Source organism: Condylura cristata, unplaced genomic scaffold (assembly GCF_000260355.1).
Source record: "Condylura cristata isolate star-nosed mole 26May11 unplaced genomic scaffold, ConCri1.0 scaffold00021, whole genome shotgun sequence".
Taxonomy (NCBI): Eukaryota; Metazoa; Chordata; class Mammalia; order Eulipotyphla; family Talpidae; genus Condylura; species Condylura cristata.
In genome coordinates, this window is record NW_004567122.1 from 24,202,180 (window position 1) to 24,213,197 (window position 11,018).

The 11,018-nt window shown below is 37.9% G+C and overlaps 1 protein-coding gene across 3 annotated transcripts in view; it reads right to left on the reverse strand.

Moving 5' to 3' along the window:
• Positions 1-11,018, reverse strand: part of AFF4 (AF4/FMR2 family, member 4) — a 76,433-nt gene that overhangs the window by 49,209 nt on the left and 16,206 nt on the right. For 2 of the 3 annotated variants that reach the window (XM_004686716.2, XM_012727957.1), the window contains exon 2: positions 969-1,095. In XM_004686716.2, the coding sequence (XP_004686773.1) occupies positions 969-1,091 (123 nt within the window). In that variant the 5' untranslated portion in view covers positions 1,092-1,095. Of the gene's footprint in view, positions 1-968; positions 1,096-1,575; positions 1,610-11,018 lie in introns of those variants that run through there. The other variant, XM_012727956.1, reaches the window with a different exon arrangement.

An 11,018-nucleotide genomic window follows, 5' to 3' on the forward strand; every position in this document is an offset into this window, starting at 1 on the left:
CAATAAAATGTTGCAACTCTTGAATACAATGGTATATATACTTTGTTTTAAGAATTATTCTTAGATAACAAAAAAGTCTAAGATACCCACAAGCGTTAGGAATCTTTCATATCCATATACAAGAAGAAAGCACGTTTACTCATTACATTAAAACAACATCAAGGCTGAATCACTATTCTGAATTACCATGAATCAATAATGACTACATATTATCTGAAAATCATTCTGGTCCTTATTAAACAAAAGTAAATATTCAGTAATTTATAGGTGACATCAAATACAATTAAAATGCACAAAAAAGGTGTATGATTTGAAGATTCTGGACCATATTCCTATATTTTTCAACATGGCTTTTAATCCCAAAAGCTAGGTTTTCTGTTACACTAATACAAATGGTATTAGTATCACTGAATTTGAATGGGAAAAGCTCTGAGTAAATGACTTCTGTAGACCTTTCAAATCACTTCTACAAATATCAAATCTATAAAGGTAAATCTAGAATATGTTCTTAAGCTTTAGACACACTCAATCTCATATTATAAACCAACAAAGGTTGTTACTACTATAATACATAGCACCATATACAGTATAAAACTTTAAAATCCCAAGTCAAATCAAATATTTCAGAGACTTCTGTGGCCACTATAGAAACATTGATCACTGGTCCTATTTAGTGTTTGGTTATTCCATGAAAGCCCAATGGGAATTTTAAAAACAACAAATGGTTCACTTTATTGAACACCTGATATCAGGCTTTAATTGAAACCTGATATTGTTAATTCAAGAATAAATACATTGGAAGGAAAATCAGAGAATTTAGTGTAACAGAAAAAGTACTAGACTGATACTAAAGAGATACACGCAAAAAGAGTCACTGAAACTCTCTTCTAATATAAAAATTCAAGTTTAAATATTTTAAAAACAAAAACGTCACATTATTGGAAAGAAACATTCAAAGGACAACTTACAACTTTGTAAGGCTCAGCAAAGAGAGGAGAGCTGGGTGGGAAGGCGTCTTCACCCTGCTGAATTTCCTGATTCCGCCTTTCCCGTTCTTTCATACGCAGCACATTCCGATCTTCACGGTTCATGTTGCTATGAAGAGAAACATAATCTTTACACTCAAAAAGAAAAGGAAAATTACATTTTCCATACTGACTGTGTCAGTTTAATCTTTTAATCATAGAATCCCTTGTGACTTTCAAACAGTAACAGGCATTAGGGTTGAAACTGGGTTTTGGTAATGGTTTTATCAACTAATACCATCAGTGTCTTCCACAACTATCCAGAAAGACTATCCAACTGTCCAACACTATTCCAGAATATTAGGATACAACCCATTTCAACACTTAACCTTATCAATTTTTAAAGCACTCTGCTAGCTAAAATTCAGCTTAAACTTATGTTATTCATTAGGAAGGTAGTTCTTAAACCCAAATCCTTAATTCTCCTGTAAGCCTTTCTGGCTTCCTCTTCATAAACCTAACTATTCTTTGCCATCAGAGGGGTACAACCCACTCCCACCTACCACCCCCCACCCACCGGGTCCAGTGCTTTTCTCTACTGTGCATCTACCTTATCTTGATTTCTTTTTGTCCCAAACACAGCTTCCTTGGTGTCCATCCTTAGGGCAGTTTGACCTCAGCTTTGCTGTTGTTCTAGATTCCCTAAAAAACGACATTTCTGCTCTAAATACATTGATAGTTCAATTAACACCTCAATAAATGGCAAAGTGAGGTTTTCAGCAATAGAATCTAAAATTAACTAGTGTTAGTATAGTAGTCGGAACTATATTGAAAAAAAAGGAAAGGTTTATGGGGTAGAGGAAAAAATGAGGGTACGATTTCTATACTTTTGATAGTATATTTTCACTAAGAGCAAGCCAAGTAAAATAGCTCATTTATAGCCGCAGGAATTTTGGTTAAATGGATAACAATGAAAGGGTTTTCAAAACGTGGGACAATGGATTACCAGGGACTCTGTAAAACTCTTCCCTGATAGGTTAAACCATATGCCCTGGCTTTCTTTAAAAAAAAAAGAAAAGAAAAGAAATTTTTGAGGTCAGAGAGAAAAATCACGTAATATTTGGGAAGCATCTCTAATCTTGGGATCATAAATCAAATTCATCAGAAAATTACAGTCATTCTATATCAGAGGCAACTATAATTATAAATTAGAATGGAGAGTAAAACCAATAGACTTTTGAGGACTTTTAAAATAAAACAACACAATCAATCAAAGACAAAATTTCTTGATTTGCACAGTTTAGTATCATGCAAATGAAACAAAGGTTTGGAAAAGTATTTTAAATATCAATATGTATTCAAGTTGTCTCTTATTTATACAACTTTCTAATAAACTTAGTCAAGAATACAAGCTACTTTTGAAGTTTGGAAATATAGGGTGTGCTTTCTTTGGTCTCCCTAGTGCTTAGCATCACACAAAACCACAAAAAAATACCTGAATTGCTCTTAAATTAATGCCATAGAACATCTACATTTAAAAATTGAGAGAATAAAACCTAAGAACATATATTCTTCTCCACTGTACTCAAACCAGCTAATAATTGTGGCACTAACAGTTAGTTCCAGACAGACCTCTTAGAGTCTAAGAGGCATATTAAATATCAACTTTCTTGAATTTTCTAAATTCAATTTCTCAAAGGTCAAAAAGATATCTCTCTTTAAACTAAGACTCAGGGCTCCCCTGGTGGCACAAAAGGATAAAGCGCAGCACTACAAAGCCAGCCACAGCCACTGAGGCAAGAGTTTGATCCCAGGCTAGGAGGTGGCCCACATGTGCAGCAGACCTCTGTTGTTTCACCTGCTGCTCCCCTCCGCAGTTTGAGTTAGTCGATCTGCCTGTTCTGTCTCCCACTCTGTCTTTGGTGAATCCTATCACACCTCACACTTCTGGCCTATACCCCAGTTCGTGTATTTAACTGCACTAAAATAGTCATGCAAGAAAGCTGTACATTTTTTGCAAAAAGATGATTCCCACAGTTCCTAATATAATTCAGTAACAAAAATTGTTTTCTTTTTTTAAACAATGAAAATCACATACTATGTATTTCATTTTAGAGACTAAATTGATTACTTCTATGAACTAATACCCCAGTTAATAGCTTATATTCTAATTTCTTTCAGATCTGACTTATTCTCAAATGTACTTCATCAGCTTCATTTCTTTCCTGTGTCTGAGATTAGTATCTTTATCTAAAAGGTTGCCCCCAAAGAAGAAATTCTAGCTATCTGAACATCACTAAAATTAATATGAAATTTAAATGAGTCCATCTGAAATTATGTCATTACTGACAAAACTATTTAATAGCATATCTCTCTGGATATTTACAGCTATAGTATAGACATAGAATTCGGCTACAATTAGCAAACTTGCTACACCACAACAAAAGTTGTGTGCTAGTAGTGATAATTTTTAAAAGAAAACTAAAGGAAGGAGGGTTTTCTATCAAAAATTTGTAACTAAGGTAAATTATTTTAAATATCTCAAGTATTTGTTAACTTATAAACAATTATAAACAACATTCAATGAACAAAAAAATGGAACGATATCTTTACTTAGTAAGGCTGTATCTGGTAGTAATAATGATACAGCAATAATTTCATTGCTATAGTATTAAGCAAATGAGTAGATATAATAAAATTTGGGGGGAACCAGGAATCTTACCACAAGAGAACTTAAATACAAATAGGAATATGGAGAAAACGATGTCAAAAAAAAGAAGCCTGTGGAAGTTAGAAATTAGTAGTACTACTATGAACTCATATATAGGAGCTACATATTATAATGTGTATAATGTATATATATGTGTGTGTGTGTATATGTGTGTGTATATATGCAAGTGTGTATTTGCGTGTGAATGACGCATGGTGTATAGTTTCATCCACTGAAAAAAGTCAGAAATGACATCCTAGTAGAAATAAGCACCTTCAGCAACCAAATTTTTCTTTCTACTATTATTCCCCACGAAAATGAAATAGGGCTTTTGGGATAAATAGTTACTAATACCAAGGTAGATGCAGCAAAAGTACAAGTGAATCTAAAACATATTTTAACAATATGAAAATTCTTTTAAAAAATGGAGCCATATTGAGGGCCCTCCCTGGTGGTGCAGCAGGTTAAAGCACAGCACTAAGAAGCTAAAGTCACTTCCTCATGAGTTCGATTCCTGCCTGCCCCCGGAGGTGACCACATGGTGTGGCAGACCTCTCCTGACCCGCCTCAGTAGTGTACTTCCTCAATCTGTCTGTTCTGCTCCCTGCTCTGTCTATGGTGAAGCCTCTCACCGCCCATGAGCCTCTGGCCTGTATCCCAGTTCTGTATGCACAAATAAATTTATAGAAAAAAAAATTGAGCCATATCGGGCCCTCCCTGACTGAGCAACAGGTTGAAAGTGCAGCACTGCAGAAGCTATCAGCAGCCACTTCAGCACGAGTTCAATTACCGGCCAGGGAGCTGACACACATGGCACAGCCAGACCTCTCCTGTCTCACTTGCTGCTCCCTTCGCAGTATGTTTCAGTCAATCTGTCTGTTCTGCTGCCCCCTCTGTCTCTGGTGAATCCTCTCACCTCCCACACCACTGGCCTGTACCTCAGTTCTTGTATGCATAAAAAAATAAATCTTAGGGGAAAAAATGGACCTATATCAAAGGGCATAAGACAATATATTACAATGAACAAAGACTAGAATGGAACGTAACCAAGGGAATGAAAAAATAATCCCTCAGTTTTGGTGATAATAACAAAAAATAAAATAAAATAATAATACAGTACAAAGAAAATTACAAAACATTGTTAAAAGAAATGCAAGAAGACACCATAAAATGGAAAAACATCCCCTGCTCACAAATTGGCAGAATCAACATCATCAAAATGTCCATCCTACCAAAAGCAAAATACAGATTTAACGCCATCCCAATAAAAGTCTCAATGACATTCTACAAAGAAATAGAAAAAATATTGATGAGATTCATATGGAACAACAAAAGACCTCAAATATCCAAAACTCTCATGACTAGGAAGAGAATGTAGGCATTACAATCCCAAACTTCAAGCTATACTACAAAGCCATAATAATCAAAACTGCATGGTACTGAAACAAGAACAGACATACAGACCAGTGGATTCAGATAGAAAACCCAGATATAAACCCACAGGTTTATGGACAGCTAATATTTGACAAAGGAGCAAAGAAGAAAATGGTGCTGGGAAAACTGGGAAGCTGCAGGCAAAAAACAAGAAACTAGATCACTACCTCTCACCATACACAAAAATCAACTCGAAGTGGATTAAAGACCTAGACATAAGAACGGAAACCATAAAATACCTGGAAGCAAAAATGGGCCAAACACTACGTGACATACACTTCAGCGACATCTTTGAAGATAGAGCACCCAATGCAATGCTAGTAAAGGCAAGGGTAAATAGATGGGACTACATTAAGTTAAAGAGCTTCTGTACAACAAAAGAGACATTACAAAAAACAAACAGACATCCCACTGATTGGGAAAAAAATTTCTCACACAAAACTAGCGATAAAGAACTGATCACAAAAATATACGGAGAACTGATGAAACTCAACAAAAATAAGCAACCCCATCAAATAATGGGCAGAAGAGCTAAAAAGACACTTCTCAAAGAGGAAAAGCAGAGGGCCAACAAGCATATGAAAAAATGTTCAACATCACTCGTAATAAGGGAGATGCAAATTAAAACCACAATGAGATACCACCTCACCCCAGTGAGAATGGCACATCTTCAAACAACTAGCAACAACAAATGTTGGCAAGGATGTGGAGAAAAAGGAACTCTCCTGCACTGCTGGTGGGAATGCAAACTAGTATAACCACTATGGAAAACTGGAGGTCCCTCAAACTGTTAAACATGGAGCTTCCCTACGACCCAACAATCCCACTCCTAGGTTTCTACCCAAAAGACACAAAAACACTAATTCAAAATGACACCTGCACCCCCATGTTTATTGCTGCTTTAGTCACAATTAGAAAGACATGGAAACAGCCCAAATGCCCAAAAGTAGATGTGGTACATATACACGATGGAATATTAATCATCAACCAAAAAAAGAAACACATATCTTTTGCAGCAACATGGATGGAGCTGGAAATGATCATACTTAGTGAAATAAGTCAGAAAGAAAAGGAAAAATACCAGATGGTTTCTCTCATAGCAGGAATAAAAAGGAATAGGTGAGAAAATAATGATGAACAGCTATATACCAGAGACATTTTGTGGGGGTAGAGTGGGGAATGGGATCAAAAACAGTGGGGGGAGGGAAATGCATTGGACTGTTGTGACGGCACATCGGTGATTTGGTGATGGGAAACCCAAGGGGATTGCAACTGAGATGGAAACATGCACAAATATATGTAAAAATAAACTATTACAAAATTAAAAATAAATAAAATAAAACGATAACAAAGATTTAAAAAATAATAATACAGGTAAGCAAATGCCCTACTTTATAGAATACCAATAATAAATGCAGAAGAACCAAAAATCAGAACATTACCTTTTTATTTTTTTATTTTTAAAGATTTATTTCTATTTATGCATACAAGAACTAGGGTATAGGCCAGAGGTATGAATGGGTGAGACAGGAGAGGTCTGGGTCTGTCTGCTGCACCATGTGGGTCAGCTCCCTGGCAGGGGATTGAACTCATGATGCAGTGGCTGCTGATAGCTTCATAATGTTCACTTTAACCCCTGTGCCACCAGGGTGGCCCTGAAAATTACCGTTTAAAAGCCACTAGAAAAAGTCAAGACAAGACTGATCAATGGATGCTACTGATAAAACCACTGAGTGAAAAGTTTGAAGAGATGGGGTTACCTATCCCCAGAATATACCTTTGCTTACTGCTAGGTCAGCCCAGGCAGCAGGGCAGAGGAGCCAGAAGAGCACCCTGATCTTGGCCTTCAGAAAGCATCCAGGAGGAGGCAGGTATCACCACCATGGGACCTATGCCTGCACTCCTGCTTATGCAGACTGAGGATTACTTGGGCCTTGATTTCCTCATCTGTACACCCCACCTTTGCCATATCCCACCTTTGCTGTCTGGAGCAATGACCCTACCTCCCCTTTACAATCCTTCGGCATAAATTCCCTGTCTGCACTCCCTTGTCACAGTCTTTCCTCCCTTGAAGTCCCACAAGGCAACCAGCCCCAATAAACTCTCTACTCTAAGACCACTTGTGTGGGCTCCTTTCGGCAACACTACACTTAATCATAAAAGGATCTCTTCTTCCAGGATTCTGTCCAATGGTCTTAGCAGGAAGGTGGCTCAGAATTTAGCACAAACCATGCCACTCTTGCCCCAGAGCATGTCACGTTCCCCCACATTACTCAGATTTATTCAGTCTGTCACCAGGAGTTACTGTGTTGTTTGCTTTGTACACATAAGTACATGCCTTGCCTGTACAGACTTGAGCTTTATCTAGAACATTAACACCTTCAATTTTAACTGGTTCTGAAGACCTCACTTGCAAAACCAAAAATAGTCTTGAACCACAGCCTTCCAGCCGTATTTTAAAAATCTTGTTTCTAAAATAAAAAAAAAAAATCTTGTTTCCAGTAGGTCTCCACAGACTCTAAGAATGCAGGAAAAACTCTTTGAAATAATTAAAATTCCTTAACAAAACTTATGGGAAAAGATCTTAAATTAATAGCCTCCTCTTAAGAAACTTTAAAAAACAAAACAAAAAAACCCCAAAGTCAGTTAAATCCAAAGCAAGCAGAATTAAGAAAATGACAAAGATTAGTATAGAGGGTCTCCCTGGTGGCACAGGTGTTGAAGTCTCAGCATTATCAAGCTATCCGCAGCGACTTCAGCCTGAGTTTGATTCCCAGCCAAGGAGCTGACCCACAAGGTACAGCAGACCTCTCCTGTCTAGCCCACTGCTCCCCTCAGCAGTTTATTTCAGCAGATCTATCTCTTCTGCTCCCCATCTGACTCTGTTGAATCCTCTCACTCTGCCCACATAACTCTGACATACTCCAATTCTTGTATGCATAAATAAATCAAAATAAATCTCCAAAAATATTTACAGACTTAAATGAAAAGACAATCCATATTCATAGACTAGAAGATATAACATTGTAAGATGGAAATACTTATCTACAGAGTCAATACAATTCCTACCATACGATCCCAGCTTAGTTTTTTTTTTTTAAGATTGATTTATTTATGAGTACAGAACTGGGTACAGGCCAGAAGTGCAGGGGTGATAAGAGGATTCACCAGAGACAGAGTGGGGAGCAGAACAGGCTGAATGACGAAGTACACTGCTGAGGGGAGCAGCAGGTGGGTCAGGAGAGGTCTACCCCGCCATGTGGATCACCTCTGGGGCAGGGAATGGCTTTAGCTTCTTAGTGCTGTGCTTCAACCACTGTGCCACCAGGGAGGGCCCCCCCCAGCTGAGTTTTTACAGACACTGACAAGCTGATTCTAAAATTTGTTTGGAAGTTCAAAGGATCCAGAATAGTAAAACAATCTATATAGCAGAAGAACAAAGTTGGAAGAAAAACTTCCTAATTTCAAAACTTTCCACATTTAGCTCAATAAAACAGAACTGAGAGTCCAGTAACAAACCTAACATATACAACTGATTTTCCACAGGAGTGCCAAGACAAACCACTTACTCAAAAAAACACACAACACTATGAATGTACTTAATGTCAACTGAATTGTACACTTAAAAAGATGAAGACAAGGCCTTCCCTGGTGGCGCAGCGGGTTAAAGCACAGCACTGAGAAGCTAAAGCCACTTCCGCATGAGTTCGATCCCCGCCTGTCACGGAGGTGATCCATATGGTGTGGCAGACCTCTCCTGACTCGCCCGCTGCTCCCCTCAGCAGTGTACTTCGTCGATCTGCCTGTTCTGCTCCCCACTCTGTCTCTGGTGAAGCCTCTCACCACCCCTGCACCTCTGGCCTGTACCCCAGTTCTGTATGCATAAATAAATAAATCTTTAAAATAAAAAAAGATGAAGACAATAAATCTTGTTATGCATATTCTACCTTCATAAAAAATTATAGTGAGAATGGCACATCTTCAAACAACTAGCAACAACAAATGTTGGCGAGGATGTGGAGAAAAAGGAACTCTCCTGCACAGCTGGTGGGAATGCAAACTAGTACAACCACTATGGAAAACTGTTTGGAGGTTCTTCAAACTGCTAAACATGGAGCTTCCCTACGACCCAGCAATCCCACTCCTAGGTATCTACCCAAAAGACACAAAAACACTGATTGAAAAAGATACTTGTACCCCCATGTTTATTGCTGCTTTATTTACAATTGGAAAAACATGGAAGCAGCCCAAATGCCCAAAAGTAGATGACTAGATAAAAAAGATGTAGTACATATATACAATAGAATATTACTCAGCAACCAAAAAAAGAGAAACACATGTCTTTTGCAGCAACTTGGATGGAGCTGGAAAAGATCATGCTTAGTGAGATAAGCCAGAAAGAGAGAAAAATACCGGATGGTTTCACTCATAGCAGGAGTATAATGGAACAGGCCAGAAAATAACAAAAATAATGAACAACCATATACCAGAGACATTTTGTGGGGGTGGAGTGGGGAATGGGATCAAAAATGGGGGGGGGGAAGGGAGGGAAATGCATGGGACTATGGTGGTGGCACAGGGGTGATTTGGTGATGGGAAACCCGCGGGGATTACAATCGAGATGGTAAAAAAAAAAAAATGTATAAAATGATGTAAAAATAAACTTTTGTAATAAAAAAAATTACAGTGAGTCTATAGTTAAAAACTTTTTAATCTGCATCGTAAGTTTTTATCTGTATTCCTTTATGTAAACCAGAAATTCATCTTCTATAATCTTTACATAATTTTTATAATTAAAATTAACATGCACTAATGGGTTAAAGTGCAACACTGTGAAGCTAGCTGCAGCTGCTTCAGCACAAGTATGATCCCCGGCCTGGGAAGTGCCCCACATGGTGCAGCAGACCTCACCTGTCTTGCCCACTGCTCCCTTCAGCAGTGTACTTTATCAGTTTGCCTGTTCTGCTCCCCTCTCTGTCTCTGCTGAATCCTCTCACTGCCCCTGCCCTCTGGCCTGTACCCCAGTTCTGTATGCATAAATAAATAAAATTTTTTTTTTTTAAAAATTAACGTGCTAATTTTATAACCTTAAATTTTTTAATTAAAGCTTAAACAGCAAAATGTGACCTTAAGTTGCCTCTTTAAATATGTTGCCATGTTTTCCTCTAATTAGTATCTTACCACAACTATCTTACTGAAAAAAAAATGGAGCTGTTCAACAGCAAGATTATTAAATGATTTAAAGTCCTTAAGTCAAAAAAAAAAAAAAACTTGAGCTAAGATTGAAGTTATTTTAAAATCAAGTTTATTACAGCAGTTATTAAACTCTAACTTTATCACTATGTTAAAGCAAAAAGCCTCATGAGTAGAGAAACCCCTCTTGGCCTCATTTGGCAGGTTTTCTCTACCCATGAGAAAGTCTGAAGAGGTCATTTCCTACAACACAGGAAAACAAAGGTTGTATACCTGGAGATCAAAGTCAGTACTAACAAAACAACAGATCCCAAGACAGTATTTGGCATAGAAGGATCGTTGCCCCAAAGTTAATCATAAGATTTCTATAGCCTTCAGGTTCAAAATACTTTAGTAAGGACCTCTCTGGTGGTACAAGAGGTTATGTCTCAACATGATAAAGCTAACTGCAACACAAGTTCAATCTTCCGCTAGGGAGCTGACCCACATGGCGAAGTTAACCCACTTTCCTGCCTTACCCAATGCTCCCCTCAGCAGTGTATTTCAGTCAATCTGCTACCTTCTCTATCTTTGGTGAATCCTCTCACCTCTGACACCTCTGGCCTACACTCCAGCTCTTCTATGCATAAATAAATAAAATATTAAAAAAGTTAAATCAGGCCCTCCCTGGTGGCGCAGCGGGTTAAAGCACAGCACTGAGAATCTGAAGCCACTTC